General features: G+C 41.1%; 1 protein-coding gene across 5 annotated transcripts in view; it reads right to left on the bottom strand.

Moving 5' to 3' along the window:
* Positions 1–23,949, bottom strand: part of elapor1 (endosome-lysosome associated apoptosis and autophagy regulator 1) — a 130,075-nt gene that overhangs the window by 88,025 nt on the left and 18,101 nt on the right. The window contains exon 1 of one of the 5 annotated variants that reach the window (XM_059950387.1): positions 5,006–5,147. The exons of the other annotated variants lie outside the window; for them this stretch is intronic. Coding sequence (XP_059806370.1) covers positions 5,006–5,110 — 105 coding nt within the window. The 5' untranslated portion in view covers positions 5,111–5,147. Of the gene's footprint in view, positions 1–5,005; positions 5,148–23,949 lie in introns of those variants that run through there. 5 annotated transcript variants of the gene reach the window in all.

The raw sequence follows: 23,949 nt of genomic DNA, 5'->3' as shown, positions 1-23,949 counted from the left end.
GTTAATTATTCAGAAACCCCTTGGCAATCCTTTGGAACTCTGAACGGAGATATACAATGTAAGGCTTACATGTGAGGGGTCATGTGACTGGCCTTCCTGTGGACTGATGGTGCCAATGTTAGAGAAGCATATTCCAAAACGAAGTTGCAACCTGAGACTTCTAAGAGTCTTCTTTACACAGAGAATAAGAAACAAACATATTTACATCCAGCAGGTATGATGGAAAATAACTTGGAACTTTCAGGTCGATCTATCAACAAGACGAAATTGATCTGATACAAGAAGATTAATTTTACCCTACTATTTAAAAAAAAATAGTCTGGGAACCAATCCAGAATTAGAAAACTGCAAAGGCATCTCAGGAAGGAAAATAATGAACAATATACTAGTTGGACTCTGTTCCCATTATTGGCCTTTATTGGATCATCTCTGTGATACCAAGCGAAGAGGTTCCTTGATGTCAAAATGCTGAAAAAGCTCATGGTTAGTTTGAAGTTCACCCTTCTGATATTTGTGCTGTGTGATGTATTATTGGAACTGGGATTCAATAAAACCTTTGCCTTTTTTTAAGCATGAGAATCATAATAGAACTAGGAAATATGCAACACAAGGCTTACAGTGTGCAGGAAATGCTAAGATTGTAGTACCCTTGTGCAACATTTGTCCTTGCAGCATGATAATAGTAACTTTTTTTTGGGAAGTCTGAAAACTTTCTTGGTGACAATCCTCAGGATTGTTATAGCAGTAGTGGTGGAACCTGGATCTCTGGCTACAATAACTCACAAAGCAAGTTCTTAAACAGATACTATCGATTCCCACAGTGACTTACAAAGAGAACCAGGGCACCAATGCATCTATTTCAACTGATCTGTTGCTTGCTGTGTTGCTGCTGCAATAAACTTGCTTCACACCTGTGGCTGAGCCACAGATGACTTCTTTAATCCAGGCCCTTGGCCTCTTTGACCATGCTGGCTGTTTCACCTGATGTAATAATGGTTCGTTTTATGCCACCCGTAAGTGAATATGCACATTCACAAGGTACATTATTTATTGTTTGGTTTTCTATCATGTAATTAAATATGAAAAGTGTTGCTTCTTGACACTCTAAAGGCTATACATCCTTCTGACACAATATGCCCCCTGCACCACACCATCTCCACTACTGAGATAACCCACTGACCTGGGAACAGGTCTCCCTTAGATCCAGTATCCCTGGACAGGGACTGGATCTAGCTGGTCCACCACACTATGCAGATAGAAGCAAAGACTCTATACCTGCTAATGTTTCACTGGAGAACCTGTCAGGGTGAAAGGTATCCATTGTAGAGTTCCACAACTTGCTGACGTAGCCGTAATACTTGGTGTAATATTTGAAATTCTACCCCTGTATCACACGCCCACCCACACTCTAGCTCCGCTTTTGAACATTGTGTCTAACTTATACTGAATTGGAAACCTGCTGAAAGACTGCAAGGTTGGTTAAGGTGTGGGAAAGAGAAGCATGAGATTTCTAAAGGAAAGAATTGTTGGCTTTAAAGCTGCCCCAGGCGACAGGCTAAATTCAATTCAGCCACTTCACGAGGCATCAGTCAAAGAAAGGCATTAGCCTTTAAGGTTACAGACCCAGAGTCACACCTTCCAGCTGTCATGAAAGGCAGAGAGCCAGGGAAGGGCACCAGTTCTCTTTGAGAGACAATGAAGTGCTGGTGAATAAGATACAGGCCAGGGAGGAGAACCAACTTAAAATGGAGCAATGCCAGGAGTAATGTACAGATATACATATACATACATAACCTCACTTATAACCCCATCCATATCTCACAGAACCCCTCAGACACAGTTGTCTCTTAAATATGTATCAAGCCTACAAATGATTAAAATAGATTATTTGTCCATTATCATTGAGGTAAAAACTGAGTAATAAGAGAGATAGGAGATTGCTTTCTTGCACAGATGACTTCATTAAACTCATGTAGGGAATCCTCCATCACCTGTACCAGTGGCCAGTAAATCTCCTGTTAGACTGCTGGCTTCAGCTGCGTTTCAGAACTTTGTGCAAAGGGTTTGGAGGCCCCATAGGGCTACAAGCCAGGCACACCTAGAAAGAGGTTACCAGGGAGATCTACAACCAGTTCTGAGGACAGACATCTGCTTCAGAAATATCTGTAACTGTATGCTATTTTAGCACGTTTTGCACCAGCCTTGCAAATTGATCCATTTTGAGACAAGCGTCTCTTTAAATTGCCTTAAAATGTAAAACTCATTGGATTGTGCATCTTGTCTTCCTGTGACTGGAGCTGGGATTCCAGGCTTAGTTCGGGAATACTTCAAACTTGTGTTGCACAAACATTCATGGCATTAGGTGCACACTTAACATTAAAAAATTGTCAGATGTGGTTCTGAGGATCCTGAACTGAACTGATGAGTTCACTTTCATTATTTTCAGCCAAGATAATTAGTAACTGATTTACTCTGGGTGACATTACTTTTTGGGTCACGGTGCACTGAAAAAGTTATGTGATCCAATTTTTAGGCACTTGCTTCCATGTGCTATTTAAAGAGATAGTAACCTTTGCCAGACTGATTGACAGCACTCTGCATCCTCGCTGCTCACATTTGACACTGGGTCTTCCTTACATCTTCAGTGACTCTTCAACAATTTTACATCTGATAGGAATTTTACTTCATCTAGTACATCTCTTTTCGAACCGCAAGAAACAGACTATATTACCAAGGACGATGTAAGACATTGAAAGGGCCATAGCTAATGTCCTTCAAAAATCAATGGCTGGAAATGCCATTGTTCAACTAGACAGTGCACACAGAGATCTCTGGCCTCCCGTATGCTCACATTATCTTGCTTTGCCAATGTCAAGACCACAGCTTCTCAGCCTCAAGACTATTCCTGGTTGCTATTGGTGATTGTTGCCATAATCCCAAGATTGTTGTTCTCTGTTTCCTGAGGTTATCCAAGGCAGGAAAACCGCATCTACATTTCTGTCAGTTCACAAGAGAATGCAGCGTGAGTATTAGAATACCATACAATTACAAACGTCGATGTTTATCCTCAGAACTGGTTGTGGAGCTCCCGCGTAACCTCTTGCTAGGTGTGTCTGACTTGTAGCCCCAAGGAGCCTCCATAGCCTTTGCACAAAGAACAACCTTCATGATGCTATGCTCCAAGTGACCAGAGGGTCACTCTTTTCTCATTCTTGCATCATTGTGGTGCCCATTTTAGAAGCAGCAGAGTTCTCTCCAGTAGCTGGAAGAGTATTGTCCATTTCCTCAGTGTGCATCTGTGCAGCTAGCTCCAGCGTTACAACCACATAAGCAAATGCCAAAGATGCCAGAGACCAAAATAATACAATTCTTGAGACTGATACAAGAATACTTGTTAGGGAAGCCATCAACAATTTTCTGGTGATCTCACAAAAGAAAATTTTAAGATAGCGGTGGTGAAGCGGAGCAATGACTTGCGGGCAGTAAAGAAAACTATAAACTACTGCATTAAACACACTTTTATCGGAAATGATCTCTGTGATCAATTGCCTGTACTTTCCTTTTTGGAGTTGAGCTTTTGCACTGCCTGTACGACCTGGCGTTTTTGTGGTGTAAACTGAAGTCTCGAATGTGAAGGATGGATGCGGCATGGCATGTAGGGGCCAAATTGAGGCAGTGGGGCCCAGTGTTTGACCATTGTTGGAGCAGAGTTGGTGGTGATTTGAAGCAGCAGAACTGAGACGAGGGGAGGTAGGGTCATTGTGGCAGAAATCAGGCCCGAGAGCAGGAATGACCTAAGGTTTGGCTGATTTAAGCCAGATTGAAAATGTCAAGGTGACAGGGCTGGAGGAGATGGATGGGCCGGTCTTTCCGCTCGATGATATTTACTCGCCTCCGCACTGAACTGAGGCTGTGGACTGCAATTAACTGGCTCCTGGATCAGCTGCAGTGCTAACTTCATTTGTAGGTGTGAACTCACTTTCATCAGCTTCAGATTTGAATGTTAATTGCATAATTTGTTTTTCCCCTGCAAGTTGGGTGTTTGACAGTTTTAAAAAAAAAAATAGGTTCTTTGGGTTCCTTTGTTTTGTGGCTGCCTGTAAGGAGGTGTACCCCACATCATATATAGTATACATACTTTAGCAATATATGTACTTTGAACTTTAGAATCAGGTTTGCTATCACTGGCATATGCTGTGATATTTGTTGCTTTGTGGCAGTGGTGCTCTGTAATACATAGTAATTAAAAACTACAAATTACAATAAGAAATTCAGTACACAGTATATAAAAATAAATAAGTCATGTAAAAAGAAAAGGAAGCAAAATCTTGAGAAATCTGAAGAAATTTGCAAGTGTCTTTGGTAACACACCAATCTCCTCAAACTTGTAATGAAATATCGCCACTGTCACACATCAATATGTTCAGCCCATGATAGATCCTCAGGAACTTGAAACTGCCCCACCCTGTCCACTTCAGATCTACCGATGAGGACTGTCGTATGTCCCTTTGTCTTACCCTTTCTGGAGCCCTCAGTCAATTCCTTGATCTTACTGGCATTGAGTGCAAGGGTGTTGCTGTGACACTACTTAACCAGCTGATCTATCTCACTCGTGTATGCCTCCTCGTCACCATCTGAATGTCTTCCAACAACAGTTGTGTCGTCGCCAAATTTATGGATGTGTTTGAGCTGTACCTAGCCACACAGGCATGTGAGTAGAGATAGCGGAGCAGAGGGCTAGGCATGCATCCCTGAGAAGAACCAGTGGATATTGTTATCAAGGAGGAGGTGTACTTCCAATCAGCACAGACTGTGGTCTCCTGGTAAGGAAGACAAGGATCCAGAAGCCTTTAGTACCTTTACTGTCTCAGTAAGCAAACATGTGAATTCACAAACTGACCAACAGCATGCACATCGGCTACATTTCCCTGACCCTCTTTGAGAGGTGAATTGATGGAAAAGGTAATACCTGGGAAAAAAAGGAGTCTACACCGGCCAGGCATACCTTGTAGTCCCGATGTGATCCCCGTCTGTCTGATGTGGGGTCCTCCACATCCGTGATGGTTGGTCTTCTGAGAGATGGCAATGCCTGTGTTCCCAAAATCTTCATTCTTATCCTTTTCTTTATCAGATCGATTTTGTTGTTTCAGAGTAACCTAACTGAAGTGTGTCAGGTTTCATTGGATGTAGCCCAGGGCCGCAAACAGTATTGCTTTATGGCTCTTCCTTCAGCTTTGTGCCTTAGGTGATTTGTTTTGTTCTGCCCAACTCAAGACTAGTTTAAACTAGTCTAACCAGGTCACCAGAACACTGGGCACAGCCGACCAGATCACAGGCTGTTCCTTCTATTTTACGTAATAAGCAGCTTCTAATCAGAGAATGGTCTCAAGTTTAGCAGATCATTACCAGAAACACTTTGTGTCCATTTTCAACTGCAATGATTAAGTTATCCTAGAGCAGGGGTTTCCAACCTGGGGTCCACAGACCCCTCAGTTAACGGTATTGGTCAATGACATTGAAAAAGGCTGGGAACCCCTGTCCTAGAGCAAGAATCAATTCACCAAACAATTCACAAAATGGCAGCAGCAAGAACAGTCTCACAAAATGGCTGCTTCCATTCCTGCCAACACATGGCAAGAACAAAGACTCTTGCTTTGTCCGTTTCCGCCGCCCTTGCCTCATTCCTGCTCACTGATTTGTGAATTGTAATTCTTTCTACCCAACAAGAGGGAGGTACAGAAGCCCAGGTTTTGGAGCTTTTTGATTAGAACTGAGGGTAGAATTGCGCTAAAAATTGAGCTGCAGTCAATAAACAGCAGCCTGACACACTTCACACGCTTTGAATTTTTTCAATGATTTTAAGTTCCCTAGCCCCCACCGCCTTATTTTCACCATGGACGTCCAGTCCCTATATATCTCCATCCCCCACCAGGAAGGTCTCAGGAAGGTCTCCATTTCTTTTCGGATTCCAGACCTAACCAATTCCCTCCTCCGTCTAGCCAAATTAGTTCTTACTCTCAATAATTTCTCCTTTGGCTCCTCCCACTTCCTCCAAACCAAAGGTGTAGCCATGGGCACCCGCATGGGTCCCAGTTATGCCTGCCTTTTTGTTGGCTTTGTGAAACAGTCCATGTTCCAAGCCTATACGGGTATCCGTCCCCCTCTTTTCCTTCGCTACATCAACGACTGCATTGGCGCTGCCCCCTGCACGCATGCTGAGCTCGTTGACTTCACTAACTTTGCCTCCAACTTTCACCCTGCCTTCAAATTACCTGGTCTATTTCTGACACCTCCCTCCCCTTTCTTGATCTTTCTGTCTCCATCTCTGGAGACGGCTTATCTACTGATATCTACTATAAGCCTACAGACTCTCAGAGCTACCTGGACTATTCCTCTTTTCACCCTGTCTCTTGCAAAAATGCTATCTCCTTCCCACAATTCCTCTGTCTTTGCCACATCTGCTCTCAGGATGAGGCTTTTCATTCCAGGACGAAGGAGATGTCTTCCTTTTTTAAACAAAGGGGCTTCCCTTCTTCCACCATCAACTCTGCTCTCAAACGCATCTCTCCCATTTCCCGCACATCTGCATTCACCTCTTCCGCCCACCACCCCACTAGGGATAGGGTTCCCCTTGTCCTCACCTACCACCCCAGCAGTCTCCAGATCCAACGTATAATTCTCCATAACTTCCGCCACCTCCAACGGGATCCCACCACCAAGCACATCTTTCCCTCCCCCACTCTTTCTGCTTTCCGTAGGGATCGCACCTTATGTGACTCCCTTGTCCATTCATCCCCCCCCATCCCTTCCCACCGATCTCCCTCCTGGCACTTATCCTTGTAAGCGGAACAAGTGCTACACCTGCCCTTACACTTCCTCCCTCACCACCATTCAGGGCCCCAGACAGTCCTTCCAGGTGAGGCGACACTTCACTTGTGAGTCGGCTGGTGTGGTATACTGCGTTCGGTGCTCCCGGTGTGGCCTTTTATATATTGGTGAGACCCGACGCAGACTGGGAGACTGTTTCGCTGAACACCTATGCACTGTCCACCAGAGAAAGCAGGATCTCCCAGTGGCCACACATTTTAATTCCACGTCCCATTCCCATTCTGATATGTCTATCCATGACCTCCTCTACTGTCAAGATGAAGCCACACTCAGGTTGGAGGAACAACACCTTATATACTGGCTGGGTAGCCTCCAACCTGATGGCATGAACATTGACTTCTCTAACTTCCGTTACTGCCCCTCCCCTTCTTACCTCATCCCTGACATATTTAGTTTTTTTTCTCTCTTGCCCATCACTCTGCTCCCCTCCCCCTTTCTCTCTTGTCCATCACTCTGCTCCCCTCCCCCTTTCTTTCTCCTGAGGCCTCCCGTCCCATGATCCTTTCCCTTCTCTAGCTCTGTATCCCTTTTGCCTTTCACCTGCCTGGCTCTCAGCTTCATCCCACCCCCTCCGGTCTTCTATCATTTCACATTTCCCCCTCTCCCCACTACTTTCAAATCTCTTAGTAGCTCTCCTTTCAGTTAGTCCTGATAAAGGGTCTCGGCCCAAAACCTCGACAGTGCTTCTCCCTATAGATGCTGCCTGGCCTGCTGTGTTCCACCAGCATTTTGTGTGTGTTTCTTGAATTTCCAGCATCTGCAGATTCCTCGTATTTGCCTGACACAAGTATTACTATTGATCCAAGGCGAGTAAAAAGCCAGTGAGATTGCATTCGTGGCAGATCTATCAGAATGGGGCTTGGAAATATCATTAAAATGATCCACAATGCATTTAAAAGTAGGAATTTCTATTCTAAAATTTGGCTGTGGACTTGTTGTTTTAACTTTTTTTCTACTCCAGTAATATGTGAGAACTTCTTCACTCTAAGGTGATGAGAGTGTAGAATACGCTGCCAGCAGATGTGTTAGAGGTGTGTTCAAATGTAAAATTTAAGAGAAATTTGGATTGGTATATGGATGAGAGAGTTATGGAGGACAATGGACTGGGTGCAGATAAATAGTACTAGGCAGAAGACCAGGCTGGCACAGACTAGATGGGCCAAAGGCCACTTTTCTGTGCTATGGTACTCTGACTCAAAAGACCAGACATTTCCATTTATTGTGCAGCAGTTTTGCCACACAAACCAGAGGGAAACATTTAAATCTCAAATTGAGGTAATTGACTAAATGAATTTTTATTTGACTGATACAGCTGTATCTCTTGTTTGCTTTATTGATTGCTGTTCTGGCTAATAGAATGAAACATGCTGTAGAGTTTCTGAATCTTGTATCCCTCTGTGTTTCACCCATTGCTAATTCAGCATTACTTACTTAACAGCACATCTTATTCTTCCTTACCAACCCATAATACTTGTTTTCCCTATTTAAAATTTTGACAGCCACATAATTCTTCCACTCCTACTATTAATGTAAATTCTGTGACATTAGTCAATTCTTTAAACATACTAAGTACTCTATAAAAGAGACTGACTCACGCTTTCCCAGTTCTACTTTATATCGCAGCCCAGAGAAACAATAGAGCTTTTTCTGATTTGGAATGAATATGTTTATCTTTCATAAATGGCTTCATTCAGTCTTTCAAATCATGTTTAAATATTTTCATGTTTACAATTTTGATCAAATCTATGACATAAATTATCAGAGACGTAAGTTTGAATATCAGGTCATACAGGATTATTTTTGATCGCACCACACAATTTAACTTTGATGAGAGAAACCTCACGGAAACACGTGACCACTAGCTGTATACATTTGCCTTCTTGAGTTCTCTTTGCAGCTGACACTTAGTAACATTGGGATGAACCTGGGTGTGTGGGGAGAGAGGGGTTCAAATCCACGCTGCCTGTGTATCATTAAAGAAGAACCAGGCCTTCATAACCAGACGATATTCAGCTTGAACAGTTCCCAGTCTAATGCCAGAAACATGCCTCAATTAAGTCTCTCCCCACCTTGGGCCCCAAAGAACCCTCATTCCATCCTCCATGTGGTGTCTGTCCAAACACCCACTATGTTAGTGACCCTCACACAAGTCCTTCCCACCCACCAAAATCAAATCAAGTTTATTTGTTATTCAAACCATAGAGGGGTACAGCCGAGTGAGATAGCCTTCTTCTGAGGCCAAGATGCAAAAATATCCACATATATTCAAAATAGCAAGAAAGAAAACACATTTTTTACTCAGAGACCATGAGCGATATGTCCCACAAATTGATGTTCCCCATTCTGTCAACACAGCACTACCGTATCCTCCATGACTACCAGCTCTCTTTACTTCTGACTGCTGTTAGTTCACTTCCCTCATGACTAATTTCCATCCAAGTTGGTACTACGAGCCCAACCTTGCCCCTTCAGCACAAGGCTGCCAAACTCAACATAGAATAATCTACATAGTCATTGACACAGTCATTGACCCTTTTGATTCCAGCACCTCCTCTAATAATCTCCAGACTCAAACCTGACCCTGTTCCTACACTTAGCCGACACAAGAGACTGCAGATGTTGGAATATGGAGCCGTGAACTCAGGGGTCAAGCAGTATTTGTGAGGAGATAGGAATTGAAGTTTTGGGTCGAAGCCCTCTAACCCAAAACATCATCAATTCCTTTCCTCTTGCAGACTCTGCTCAAACCACTAGGTTCTTTCAGAAGGTTGTTTTTTTCTCTCTCTCTCCAAACATGATATTGGAGCACACGTGCAAATAATCATGGTGTATTTTCTTGAGAAGCTACCCACTGAGTAGGGACTCATATGATATTGTAATCCCAAGTTAGATTATGCCGGTCACTGCAGAGTCATTTCTGCATCATTTTAATTCAAGTGAATAAAGCATTAGCCATCAGCCCTATGCAAATAATGGAGGTAGAATGGAATTGTGGTCCCCTAGCAAAAACAAACTGTGACTATTATCTTCTCATCTCTTATCAATATTTCTAGCTATATTGTAAAAGGGTAACTTTAAAACTACCAGTCATCAAAGTAGAATTATTTTGTTACAGAGGCATTCATTAAAGGGATGTCCTGAAGAAGGGCCTCGGCCCGAAATGTCAACTGTTAACTCTTTTCCATAGATGCTGCCTGGCTTGCTGAGTTCCTCCTGCATTTTGTGTGTGTTGCTCGGGTTTCCAGCATCTGCAGGTTTTCTCTTGTTTGTCCATTAATTGGATTTTCTTTAGCGTAGAATTTTTGTCATGTTACGTTGCACTCATTGCCAAAGATGTTTGTTTATTTATTTACTTATTGGACATGCTGTGCAGAGTGGGTACTTCTGGCCCTTTGAGTCACGCCGCCCAGCAATCACCCAATTTAATCCTAGCCTAATCGTGGGACAATTTACAATGACCAATTGACTTACCAATCGGAACCTGGAGCTCCCGGAGGAAGCCCATATGGTCACGGGGAGGACGTACAAACTCCTTCAGGCAGCGGCAGGAAATGAACCCGGGTCGCCGGTACTGTAAACCGCTGTGCTAACCGCTATGCTACCTTTCACTAAGCCTCCTCTATATTCTGCCTTATCCTTCCAAAACTTTTTATTTTAATTTTGATGTACTCATTGAACTTTGAGTTGAGACCTGGAAAACTGGACTTTCTATCAGAATCTTACTTTACACATGCAAGCAGAAGAAGTGGAGATACTAAAGGCTACAGGAACAGCAAAATTGACCAGGTAGAATCAGAAGGCCCTTATACCCTGTCCTACTCAGCAAAGGGCACAATGACTCAACCAAACAGCTCAATAGTAATACCTTGGCAGAGGTCTGTTCATTGTAGCAGCCTTTTCTGCGGTGATTAACACCCACAGCGTTCACTGTTCCATTGCAAATGACTGCAGGGCTCAGTTTTCATGCCACTGGCTCTTTCCAGGTGTGACAGGAGACCTTTACCAACTTAGCTAGTCTGCATTGCACTCATTGAGAAGAAGTTGCCAATCCTTGCTTTGCTTGGGCAGCTCAGCTTATACATTCTACAGAGCTGTCACACAGATCACCATGAGGGCCATCAACTTTGCTGTAGAATGGGCAGAATCCAAGTTGCTGTGGTGATAAATGGCACCCATACAATAATGATGTCCTGAAGGTTTCTCTCATGTTCCTTGCAGGATTATCTACAGGCATCACCTCATCAGTTCTGGTCACACACTCTGCCCTTTACTGAAATATCCCAGTCAGTTCCAGACAACTGAATAATAGCAGCTTCTTCTGAAGGCTCAGGTCAAGTACGATAGGGAACAGGTGCAGCCAATGCTTAACAGCTAAAAGGCAAGCTCATTTTATATACCTTCCCAGATAAATACAAGAATAACATTTGGATATAACCTCTATCCCATCAAAATCCAGTGTTCACTTCCCATTCTCCCAATAGTGTCTCCTCACAAAGTTTTCATGTTCTGTAAGGACACTTGACCTACAGCATTCCAATTTAAATGAGTCAAGATTCAAAGTACATTCATTATCAAAGAACGTATATACACTTTGAGATTTGTTTGCTCACAGGCAGCCACAAAACAAGAAACCCAATGAGCCCAATTTAAAAAGAAAGAGCATGGCTGTTGTGTTGAGAAAGAGGGACACACACACACACACACACACACACACACACACACACACACACACACACACACACAGAACCAGACTGAGTCCTTAGATCCACTCCCCGAAGCAGCCGGAGTAGGCCCAAGCTTCAATCTCAGTTCATCATATTAGTGGGAATGGGAGAAGAATGCTACCACTGGAACCTCATAAGTATATTTTTTGAATGCAAAGTAATGCCCTTCTTCGTTCTCTGTTGTTACAGTCGGTCCCTCATGGACTTGGAAGAGGGTACATCTCTCTCCTGAGGATCATCATCGTGTCATGGTGAAGAGACTTGTGAGTTTCTGAGATCACAAGCGTGATGCCATCTGTAGTTTAGCCATCTGGCACTTAGCTCCTGGTACAGTCACCCATGGCTGTAAGGTCAAGGGGAAGGTTCCAGCCAAAGAGCCAACCAAGACCTCAACAGAGAAACTGGCGAAATACAATGACACATCACAGCAAAAGTGAAGGTAAAGGATATTGATCTAGGAGGTGCTGAAGGAGACACAACTATAAGCAAAATTAAATTCATCTCCCTACTTGAGTGATAGAGGAAAGGCAAATTGAATTGCAATCCAAGATTATTATTTTCTATATACATTTAAACATTTCTACCCCATTAGACATAAATAAGCTAGGCAAAGGACAACATGTTTTGAAGAGTTTGTTTACAACTATCATTTTGACTAAAATTTAATTGAGAAATAAAATAAAAGAAACTTAAATGTGACCAATGAGAAGTGAGAACTAAATTGTAGATACTCTTGACCATTACTACTGCTTGCTTGTTCCTGAAGGAAACATTCACATTTTTAAAAAGTAAATTATGATGCTCATCAACATGGCTATCTTGCCCAAAGGGAATAATTTACTATAATATTATAATGATGACTGTGTATGAAGTAAAACCCCTTCCTACCATAATGGAAGTCATTATTTAACTATGCAGAATGGATAATTCTACTTTATTTTGTTAATTAGCCTAATAGAGATCAATTATGCTCAACTAAAGCTGAAGATAACTGGGTGTGAAGCTTGCAGATATTGTAAATATCTGGTTTTGTAATATGGTAATATCTGGTGTTCTGTCCAGCTTACAGTTAAAACTATTGAGGTGTGCTCAATCTTAATTTAATCAGGTATGCCAATGAACCACAAGTGTGTGGTGCTTTCCCATCAGAGCAGACACCAGATCAGATCGAGTTGCTCCTTGGTGTGAAGATGTAAAAAAAACTGCTATGAGAGCCAATGCCCCATTACTTAACCTGTTTCTCATTCTGCATGGCAGGAGTTCTGGAAAATGCTGTGCCCTCTGCCTAATCTTCCATCTCGGCATTCCTCAGCATTCCATCCTGCCTCCAGTGAAGGCAGGCATTGCCTGTGGAGGGATCTGTACATGGCAGTTTTATCATGTTCCTTATTCCTTTGCAATTATTACTAAGTCCAAATTTATTTAGTGACATTCAACAGGATTATCAACAAAATTCAGGTGTTCACCGATTGGCAGATAACCTAACTGGGCAGTCAAATACAGCTATAAGTGCAAACTAGAAGCAAAGTATTCTGTGGTGAATGACTCAACTCTAGCCCACCCAAATATCTACCTCTACCTCGCAGAAGTTAGTAGCATGACAGAATACACTTCACATCTCTGGATGACTACAGAGTGGTACTGGTATTGGTTTATTATTATCACATGCACCAAGCTTGTTTTGTACTCAGTTTATACAGATCAAATTATTTCACAGCGCATTGAGCCAGGAAAAGGTAAAATAATAATGCTGCAGAATAAACACAAGAGATTCTACAGATGCTGGAAATCTTGAGTAAAACACACAGAATGCCGGCGGAGCTCAGCAAGTCAGACGACGTCATTGGAGAGGAGTAGACCGTCGACAGGGCAGAATAAAATGCAAAAGCTACCAAAGAAAGTGCAGTGCGAGTAAACGATAAAGTGCAAGGTCATCAGGAGGTAGATTGTGAAAATGATCCATCTTATTGTACTTTATGCAGCAACAGTTACGTGGCTTTACACCATCTATGACATAGTACTTGATTTAATTTCCACACCATTGCCTGTCATTCACATACACAAACAATGGTCTATTGTCAACCATCTAAAAATACACAATAACTTCCCACAGTTTTTCAGATCATCTTGCAACCTGAAATCTTGACAACTTGGAAGGACATTTAACATACCTGACAGCACTATCTGAAATACCATCAAAGCCACAGTATCTCCCTTTCTGGAAATATATCTTCACGGATGTACATCTCAGACTGAATTGACTCCCTATCTAAATTATTTTCTTTATTCTTTTTTCTTTTTTTTTCTACAGCCCTTCTAGCACAATAAGCCTGCTCTGCCCAAATACAGCAAATGACAGATTAACCTACTAGCGAGTATGTCTTTGGAAAGTAGGAGGAAACCAGAACACCCAGAGGAAACCTATACGATTACAGAGAGGAAGTACAAACTGTTTAAAGACTGCATTAAACCTGAGTCACTGGCACTGTAAGGTACCATGCCAACCGCTATGCTACCATGCTCGTCCGCAGCACATACAGTACCTTCACCACAAATACAGAAAAGTTCAACAAGGTAACGCAACATCAATTTCAATGTCAATGAAGTTTGAGCAATGAACACTTGGGTTTGCAGTGAAACCTACATCCTTTACATAAATGAAATAATCTCAAGGAGGAAAAGTTGGAACTGCCTTTCTGAGAATTTCATGTACATTTCTCAAGTGTGATACACCCAAGGGCACAGGTGAAAAGTGTAGAAAGTAACCTAAGTGCAGGTGTTCAACGTAAGGAAGGCTAATTGAAAGCTTGGGTGGGTCAGAATCTCAAATTGTTCAGTTTCTTTGGGTCCAGAATACCAAAACACTTAGATTCAATTATCCTCGGCAAATCACATTTTGCTCTTTTTTTTAAAAAAAAATTCAATTGTGTCTTTGAGCCTTGAGCAGTTCAACTATTTAACAAAAGAAAAATAGGAACAGCCACCCAAAATTATTGTTACAATTTTGCTCAGATTCCTTCCCATGTAGAGTCTGAATTGAATGATTTGGTTCCATCAACAAGTCACAACTCGTTACCAACTATTTTTCTTGATCTAATACCTTGTGCAATTCACTGACGTTTAAATGATAAATCTCATCCATCAAACCACACGTAAAAATAAACAGTGAATTAATTCAAATATCAGAATTGCTGCTTCATTGAGGATATACAAGATACCCCTAGGTATGAACGCCTACCTGACTCACGTGAATAAGTTTGTTAATTTATGATAATGAAATTCAACAGACAGACCTATAAATATTCTTCTGTTACTATGAAGGGCAGAATTAGATTTCTTTCTTACTCTCTATTTTCAGTCATTGTCCTTTCTTACTAAATCACAATACACAGGAGCAGAATTAGGCCACTCAACCCATTATGTCTGCTCCACATGTTTGCTTTATTTTCCCTCTCGACCCGATGACCATTAACACCCAATCAATCAAGAACCTATCAACCTCTATTTTAAGTCTATCCGATGACTTGGTTTCCACAGCTGTCTGTAGCAATGAGTTCCACAGTTTCACCACCCACTGACTAAAGAAATTCTTTCTCATCTTCTTTCCAAGGCAATGCCCTTTGGTCCTAGATTCTCACACGATTTGAAACATCCTCTTCATATCCAGTCTATCTAGGCCATTCAGTAGACTTCAATGAGGCTACCCCCGCAACATTCGAAACTTCAGTACTTATAAGCCCAGAGCCATCAAATGCTTCTCGTATGTTACCCCTTTCATTCCCGGGGTCATTCGCCCAGACCGTCTCCAATGCCTGCATGTCCTTTCTTAGATATGGGGCCCAAAACTGCTCACAATACTCCAAATATGGTCTGACCAATACCCTGTAAAGTCTTAGAAATACATCTTTGCTTCTATATTTCAGTCCTCTCAAATGACTGTTAATATTGTATTTCCTTTCCTTACTGCTGACTCAATCTGCAAGTTAACCTTTAGGGGATTCTGCACGTGGACTCCCAAATCCTTTAAACTTCAAATTTCTGAATCTGATCCCCATCTAGTGAATGTGCATTACAAATAAAATGTGCTCAAGGAACTGAGCAAGTCAGGCAGCCCATACAGAGTGAAATGGACAGCAATATTTTGGGTTGAGACCCTTCATCTGGATGAAAGAGATGGGAGGCAGCTAGTATAAAATGGTGAGGGATGGGTGAAAATAGTGACACAAGCATCAAAGTAATTTTAGTTTTTTCTTTGACAAATTATCTCATGGACATCTGTAAAAATGGAACCCATTGATTAACCAGGAATGGGTTGTACCGACAAAATATTGGAACTAGCCTGCAACAGATGCTGGAAGATTGTGACCCACAACTCCTAGTGGAGCAGCTACTTGACAAACAAACCAAAAAATCGCTGAGAGACTGAATGAGGGAACTAACGTTGTGTGACGTTCTTCCAAATAACTGAGTTCCAAGTCAAAAACTTGCTCCTCTTTTACAAAACCAGCAAAGACGAACAATCTTATGTAGCAACGAACCAACAAAACCAGTGTACCGATAGTGAAATAAGCAAAGTTGACATAATCAAATTAGAGTTATAGCCGTATAGCACTCATGAAATAATATCCATGTCCCAGGCTGCCTCTGACTAACAACTAACTGCCCCAAAGGCAAATGCGAGACTCTACTCATTTGGTTCTACCATGCCTCAACCCACATGACAGATTACCATAGCCCATAATAAACGAGCAACACAAAATACAATATAGACAGACAGAAAATAGATACATGGCTCCTACACATGGTAAGAAGGATTAATTAGTTTCTTTTTCCTGTATTCATTGTTTCTGTGATAATCACTGAGAATCCAAATGAAAAAATTACTGAATAGTAGTGAATATGATGGAAATCACTTGTTTAAGAGAACTTTATGCGAAGTTTCACATAAAATGTAGGTTCTTATAGCTCACCATTGAAAAAAACAGAAGTTTTAAAAGACCAACAGAAACAGGAGGCACAGAGCTTCATGTGGGTTTAAGAGAAGTGGAGGATATTTCACCTGAGTAGAAATGCTAGGGCAGTAATTTAACCTTAATAAATGCAAAGATTTATAAAAGCAGGTTTTCAAGCTGATGCAGTTTCTTCAAATTAAAAAAAAACAAAATCTGGTCACCAATAGTTAACATTTTCAAAAGGAGATATATCCATTGAAGGCACAGACTTTATTCACTTCAGTGGGAAGGCTAGGGGAAAATCCTCTAAAAATCTAATAATAATAGTCTTGTTGGTTTATTTGCTGTGCACTTAGAGGACAAGGGCAGGACACCTTCTCACCAAGTTCAACATCACAGTTCCAAAAAGTGAAGTTACACAATTGTACAAATATTAAAATCCACATATTGGATAAGTGAATCAGTTATAAAATTATTTTGGGATTGATTTCAATTAAAATGATATACAATTATCCAGTAGCATCTATTAATTTAATATCCTGCAACTTCTTCCATTTCTTGCATTTATTAGCTACATTTGCTTTTCCTAATCACTGGTAGAGCAAAATTTCAAATCCTACCAATATTTGTAAAGCTGCCAAATGAAACTGACTGTAAATTTATAAGGCTTGATTCTGACCACTAGGAGTAACGTATATTTAGGTCATTCAGTTCTTTAAAGGTAAATGTTTTATTTGCTCATTCTTCCCAGCCTCCTTCAGAATACTCCCTTTTTTCCAGTTACTTATACAAAGTGTAAAAGATCTTTTTCCTCTGCTTATCTTTTCCAGTGGGACTGCGCTGACTGTTATCACTAGTTAGGCTGTCTCTCATTCTCCAACCTTCACTGATCAATGTCTGAAACAAATAGAAATTTGTTCTCTTCCAATCTTGAACGGTTGAGTGATTCTAGCCATGAAGTCTGGGCTCAGCTTCCAAACAAACTCGTTGGCAGGTAAGTTTTCAAGACACTTGTACCATTGTCAATGTCACTAATGGGTAACTAGATTCTATTTAAATCATGAATGTCTATTGGACTGTCTAATCTGCGCAAATCATCTGCTACCATTGTTTTCATAGCTTCCAAGAATATTTAACTGTGAGCTGACTGGATACGTAACAAAGGCAACAGTAAAGAAGATAGGACATGATATGATTTGGTAATATAGCAAAGTTTATAGAAAGGTATTCTGAGCTTCAAAATTCCTATTCTGTGACACTGCAAGGTTCATTTTAACCCAGCTAGGACAATGGGAAAGAAGGGCAGGCTTGTATCAGACAATGATTCCAGCCATCAACTTTAGCACAACACACAACTATGCAGATCTGATGATTATGTTTACTCTTAATTGGGGTTCAGTTAAAACTGCCTACATCCTGTGTGCAGTTCAACTCTACTTCTTTATATGGAATTTACATGAAGTACAGAAATGATTACTTTTGGTTATTCAGAATTTATATTTCATTGTACATCACAATGCCTTTCAGATATTTAAAATTTTATTTTTACTTTGTTCAATAGGAGATTATGTTTTGAAATCTTTCATTTCCTTCATCAAATCACTCGAGTTTGAATGATGACAAGTTAGTTGTTCTAAATATTGTAGGCCATTTATCTACTTATATAAAGGTTCAAAGGTTCATTTTTTATTATCAAATTATCAAATTATCAAATTATCAACTCTGAAATGTCTTCTCCAGATAGCCATAGAATACAGAAAGCCATATAAGTAGTTGAAAGAAAGGCATCAACTACCCCCCACATGAAAAGAAAAAGAAATCAAAACTTACAAACCAAACACCCCCAACCCCTCCCTTGCACAAAAACGGATTACCCAAACCCCCAGCCTGTTGATCCACAAGAAGATGGGCAAGAAAATGAGAAAGATAAATAGAACCAAAAGAGGCAAAGTTACCCCAATAACGTCAGTGTAGATTTTATATACATATATAACCTCTGCCTCAAGAAACTAAGAAAACGAATTACAAATGCCTAAGAAAGTAATCTTCATTAATACAACTGCAATGACAATCCTCATAGCAAAATCTGGAGCAAATTTATTCTGCACAGTATTATAGAGGAAGTACTGACGAAGGTTGAGAGGTAGTAAGTTGCCTGCCTATACTCTTCAGGTGGTCTTCAGAAACAGAAACAGTTATGTAATGAATAAGATAGTCAATGTTTTGGGCCAAGACCCTTCTTCAGGACTAAGAAGGAAGGGGGAAGTTGACAAAATTAAAAGGTTGGGGGGGAAGTGGGGCTAGCTGGAAGGTGATAGGGGAAGTCAGATGGGTGGGAAAGGTAAAGGGCTGGAGAAGAATTAATCTGATAGGAGAAAGGGAAGGAGGAGAGGACCCAGGGGGAAGAAAGAAGCAGATGAGAAGAGGTGAAAGATCAGAGTGGGAAACAGAGGAAGGGGATGGGTGCTGATTACCAGAAGGCAAAATCAATATTCATGCCATCAGGTTGAAGGCTACACAGATGGAATATGAAGTGTTGCTCCTGCACCCTGAGGGTGGCCTCATCTTGGCACAAGACAAGGACATGGTCCGACACGTCAGAACGGGAATGGAAATCGGAATTAAAATGTTTGGCCACCAGAAAGTCCTGCTTGTAGCGGGTGGAGCAGAGGTGCTGGACCTGCCGAGTTCCTCCAGCATTTTGTATCTGTTGCTTTGGATTTTCAGCATCTGCAGACTTTTTCATGTTTATCATTTATATAATGTAGCATTAGGAGAGAAGTCAGTTTCAATTTTATGAGCTACTTAGTGTAGTGTGGGGGCCATAGCAAAATTGAAAAACATCTACCCATTTATTTGCATACCTGAAGTTTGCATATGCTCATGGGTGATTTAGGCCCTATTAAGCCTAAAGTACACAAAACAAGACAAACTATCAGTAAGAGCAATGAGGACCTGTATTACCAGAAGCTGATCAGACCCCTTGAATACACTCCTTCAATATCCAAGCTCAGAGAGTGGGAGGGCAGTTTTGAATAACCAATCCCAGAAACAATGAAGAAAATAAGATCCAAATATTTTCTTGCGGTACTGCAAGGGTTTAAAATCAATTGAGAGAATCTATTGCCACACACACCCACAATAGCTTCTTAATCAACACATCATCATACACTAATTTATTCCTCCTATTATCCATAGAATCCAATAACTTTCATGAGCAAAATTACTTGAGGAAAGAATTAGTTTAAGTGTTCTTCTGGCAGAAATCTAGAAATGCCATGGAACATAACATCTCATCTCCAGCAACAGGCATTCACACTATGGGCTATTGTGGCTGAAGTCCAGTAGTTCTATTAGCTACATCTATTTCTACTCTGACTGATGTCTGAAAATTTAAATTCATGTGGATTTGTTTTAGATTGTTGCTTATTGGCAAAGCCAGGGTAGAAGTAGCTAAATATAACTTGCAGGTTGAGTTAGTTGTTAGGAAGGCAAATGTGATGTTAGCATAATTTTGAGAGAACTAGAATTAAAAGCAAGGATGTAATGCTGGGACTTTATAAGGCATTGGTCAGACCACATTTGGAGTGCCATTGTTAAAATGGGATATGCTGGCATTGCAGAAAGTCCAGAGGAGGTTTACAAGAGTAATCCCGGAATTGAAAGTGTTAACGTTTGAGAAGCGATCGGTAGCTCTGGGCTTGTACTTACTTGAGTTCAGGAGAATCAGGGAATCTCATTGAAACCTACCAAATATCGAAAGATCCAGATGGAATGGAAGTGGAGAGGATGTTTCCAAGTATTGGGCCAAAGGGCACAGCCACAGAACATAAGGACAGCCCTTTAGAGCAGAGATGACAGAGATGAGGATGATTTTTTTTTAATTTATTTTTTATTTTTTTTTAAAGGCAGAGGGAGGTGATTCTGTGGAATTCATTGCTGCATTGATGGCTGCCGAGCTCAGTCATTATGCATATTTAAAGCAGAAGTTGATAGGTTCTTGATTAGTTAGGGCATCAAAGATTACAGGGAAAAGGCAGGTGAATGGAGTTGAGAGAAAATAAATCAGCTATGATCAAATGTCAGAGCAGACTTGATGGACCAAATGGCCTAATTATGCTCCTACGTCTTATGGTCTTAACTTTCTCAACTTCATGGAAAACAGACCTTGCCTCTGCAGCAACATCTCAATTTTACAATTATATTCAAATCCCTCCCCCTTTCTGATCTCCTACAATCCTACAAGCACCAAACATGCACTGTTTTAGTTCCAGCCGTCCGCACATTCCCTTTTGCTACCATCTCCTTTGTTATGTGAGCCTTCAGCTATGGAATTCCACTCTTCCTCCACCCACAAACATCATTGTTTCTGTATCTCTCCACAAGCCATCCCACCAAGAAAGGCAAGCCAACAGGAACACTATTAGCTGCAGATTCTCCCCCAAACCACACACTATCCTAACATGGAAATACATCACTTAATTAACACAGGATTCAAATTCTGAAAGTGCTTTCTCAACAACTCAACACCAGTATCTGCACCAGATGGACAGCAGCAGTTGAAGGGTGGAGCTCCTGGCCTTTCTCGATGAGCAATAAACGGAGGCATTGCCAAAACTCTTGCCTCAAAAGTTAGTTAAAAAATGTCATAGGTGACAAAGTAAAATATTTCGTAATATTAAAGCTAAGTATACATTTTCCAGCAAGACTGCTCCACCATTTCATCATGGCTGGTCCAATTTCCCCTATAACTCCAGTCTCCTGCTGTTCCCCATAACCTTTCATGCCCTGACTAATTAAGAACCTGCCAACCTCTGCCTTAAATATGCCCAATGGCATGGCCTCCACAGATTCACCACCTTATGGCTGAAGAAATCCCTCCTCATCTCTTTTCTCAAAGGTCATCCCTCTATTCTAATGCTGTGCCCTCTGGTCCTAGACTTCCCCCATTATTGGAAATATCCTCTCCACATTGAATGTTGAAAGACATAGAGTGGGTCTTTCAACATTCAATGGGTTTCAATGAGGTTCCCCCTCCCCATTCTTCTAAATTCCAGTGAGTACATGCCCAGAGCCATCAAACGCTCCTCATATGATAACCCTTTAATTCCTAGAATAATTCTCGTAAACCTCCTTTGAATCCTTTCCAATGTCTGCACATAATTTCCTAGATAAGGGACTCAAAACTGCTCATAATACTCCAAGTGAGGCCTCACCAGTGCCTTATAAAGCCTCAACATTACATTCTTGCTTTTATATTCTAGTCCTCTCAAAATGAATGCAAACATCACATTTGCTTCCTCACCACTGATTCAATCTGCAAATTAAGCTTTAGGGAATCCTGCTTGGGGCCTCAAGTTCCTCAGCACCTTGGATTTTGAATTTTCTCCCCATTTAGAAAATAGTCTAAGCTTTTATTCCTTCTGCCAAATTGCATGATGAGACACAGCCCAGCACTGTGCCCATATGCCATTTATATGCCCATTCTCCTAACCCAAGTCCTCTGCAGCCTCCCTGCTTTCTAAACACTATTTGCCTCCCACTGCAAGTTTGTATAGTCTGCAAACTTGGTCAGAAAGCCATCAATTCCATTATCCAAAACACTGACATATAATGGTCCCAGCACGGACCCCTGCAGAACACCACTAGTCATCAGCAGCCAATCAGAAAAGGCTCCGTTTATTTCCACTCTTTGGATCGTGCCGATCATTCAATGCTATTTCCATGCTAGTATCTTTCCCGTAATACCATGGGCTCTTATCTTGTTAAGCGGCCTCATGTGTGGCACTTTTTCAAAGTCCTTCTGAAAATACAAGTACACAACATCCACCGGTTCTCATTTGACTGTCCTGTTTGTTACTTCTTCAAAGAACTCCAATAGATTTTTTCAGGTAGGATTTTCCCTGAAGGAAACCATGCTGAATTCGACTTCTTTTTTCATGTCTCTCCAAGTGCCCCAAAACCACATTGTTAGCAATCTACTCCATCATCCTGCCAACCACTGAGGTTAGGCTAACTGGCCTATAATTTCCTTTCTTTTGCCTCCCTCTGCTCAGGAAGAGTGGAGTGATATTTGCAATGTTCCGGTCCTTCAGAACCATGCCAGAGTCTATTGATTCTTGAAAGATCATTATTACTGCCTCCATAATCTCTTTATTTACCTCTTTCAAAACTCTGGGTGCAATCCATCTGGTCCAGGTGACTTATCTACCTTCAGACCATTTAGCTTCCCAAGCACCTTCTCTCTAATAATTACAATTGTACTCACTTCTGCCCCTTGACACTCTTGAACTTCTAACATACTGCTTGTGTCTTCCACAGTGAAGCCTGATGCAGAATACTTATTCAATTCACCGGCCATTTCCTTGTTCCCCATTACTATCTATCCAGCATCCTTTACTGCTCCTTTATTCTTTATAGATCTGGAAGAAAGCTTTTGTATCATCTTCAAACACGAGGAAATCTGCAAATGCTGGAAATACAAACAACACACACAAAGTGCTGGTGGAACACAGCCTGTGTGTTGATTGTATCATCTTATTAGCCAGCTTACCTTCATATTTCATCTTTTCCTTTCTTATGCTTCTTTAAATTGCTTTTATACGTTTTTAAAAGTTTCCCAATCCTCTAATAAGTCTTCCAATAATTATGGTTAGTGACAAAGCTCATATTTTGTACTGGGCATTTGACTCACCATTTTTGGATGAAAGATGCATTTTGAATTTCTATGAAATTTGTGGAAATATATTCCCATCACATATTTTAAATTTCTACATTTAAAAAGTAGAGGAAATACTTCTATCAAAAATATCAATGCCACATTGTGGAGCGTGAACTGCTACCTTCCTGTCAGCTTGAACTAATCTGGCTATTCTCCCCTGACCTCTCTCATTAACAAGGCATTTTCATCCACAGAACTGCTGATCACTGGATATTTTTTTGATTTTTGCACAATTCTCTATAAACCTTAGAGACTATTGTGTATGAAATCCCTAGTAGATCAGCAGTTTCTGAGATTCCCAGACCACCCCATATGACACCAGCAATTGTTCCATGGTCACAGTCACCCCACTCACATTCCTTTCCCCCATTCTGATGTTTGGTCTGAACCTCTAGACAATGTCTGTATGTTTTTATGCATTGAGTTGCTGCCACATGATTGGCTGATTAGATATTTGCATTAACAACCAGGTGTCCCTAATAAAGAGGCCACTGAGTGTATAATGCTAATCAAACTTGGTCAAAGGTTTGGACTTTGATGATCATTCTTCTAAAAAAAGGAAAGAGAGGTGGATGTGGTGAGGTTTAGGATAGGGATTCCAAAGCTTAATGTAGTGGCAGATTGAGTACTGACTTGATTAGATGCAAAGATTCTAGAGTTGATA

This window comes from Hypanus sabinus, chromosome 25 (assembly GCF_030144855.1).
Source record: "Hypanus sabinus isolate sHypSab1 chromosome 25, sHypSab1.hap1, whole genome shotgun sequence".
Classification (NCBI taxonomy): domain Eukaryota; kingdom Metazoa; phylum Chordata; class Chondrichthyes; order Myliobatiformes; family Dasyatidae; genus Hypanus; species Hypanus sabinus.
Note: the sequence above shows the minus strand (reverse complement) of the source record. Positions and strands in the feature narration are given on the sequence as shown.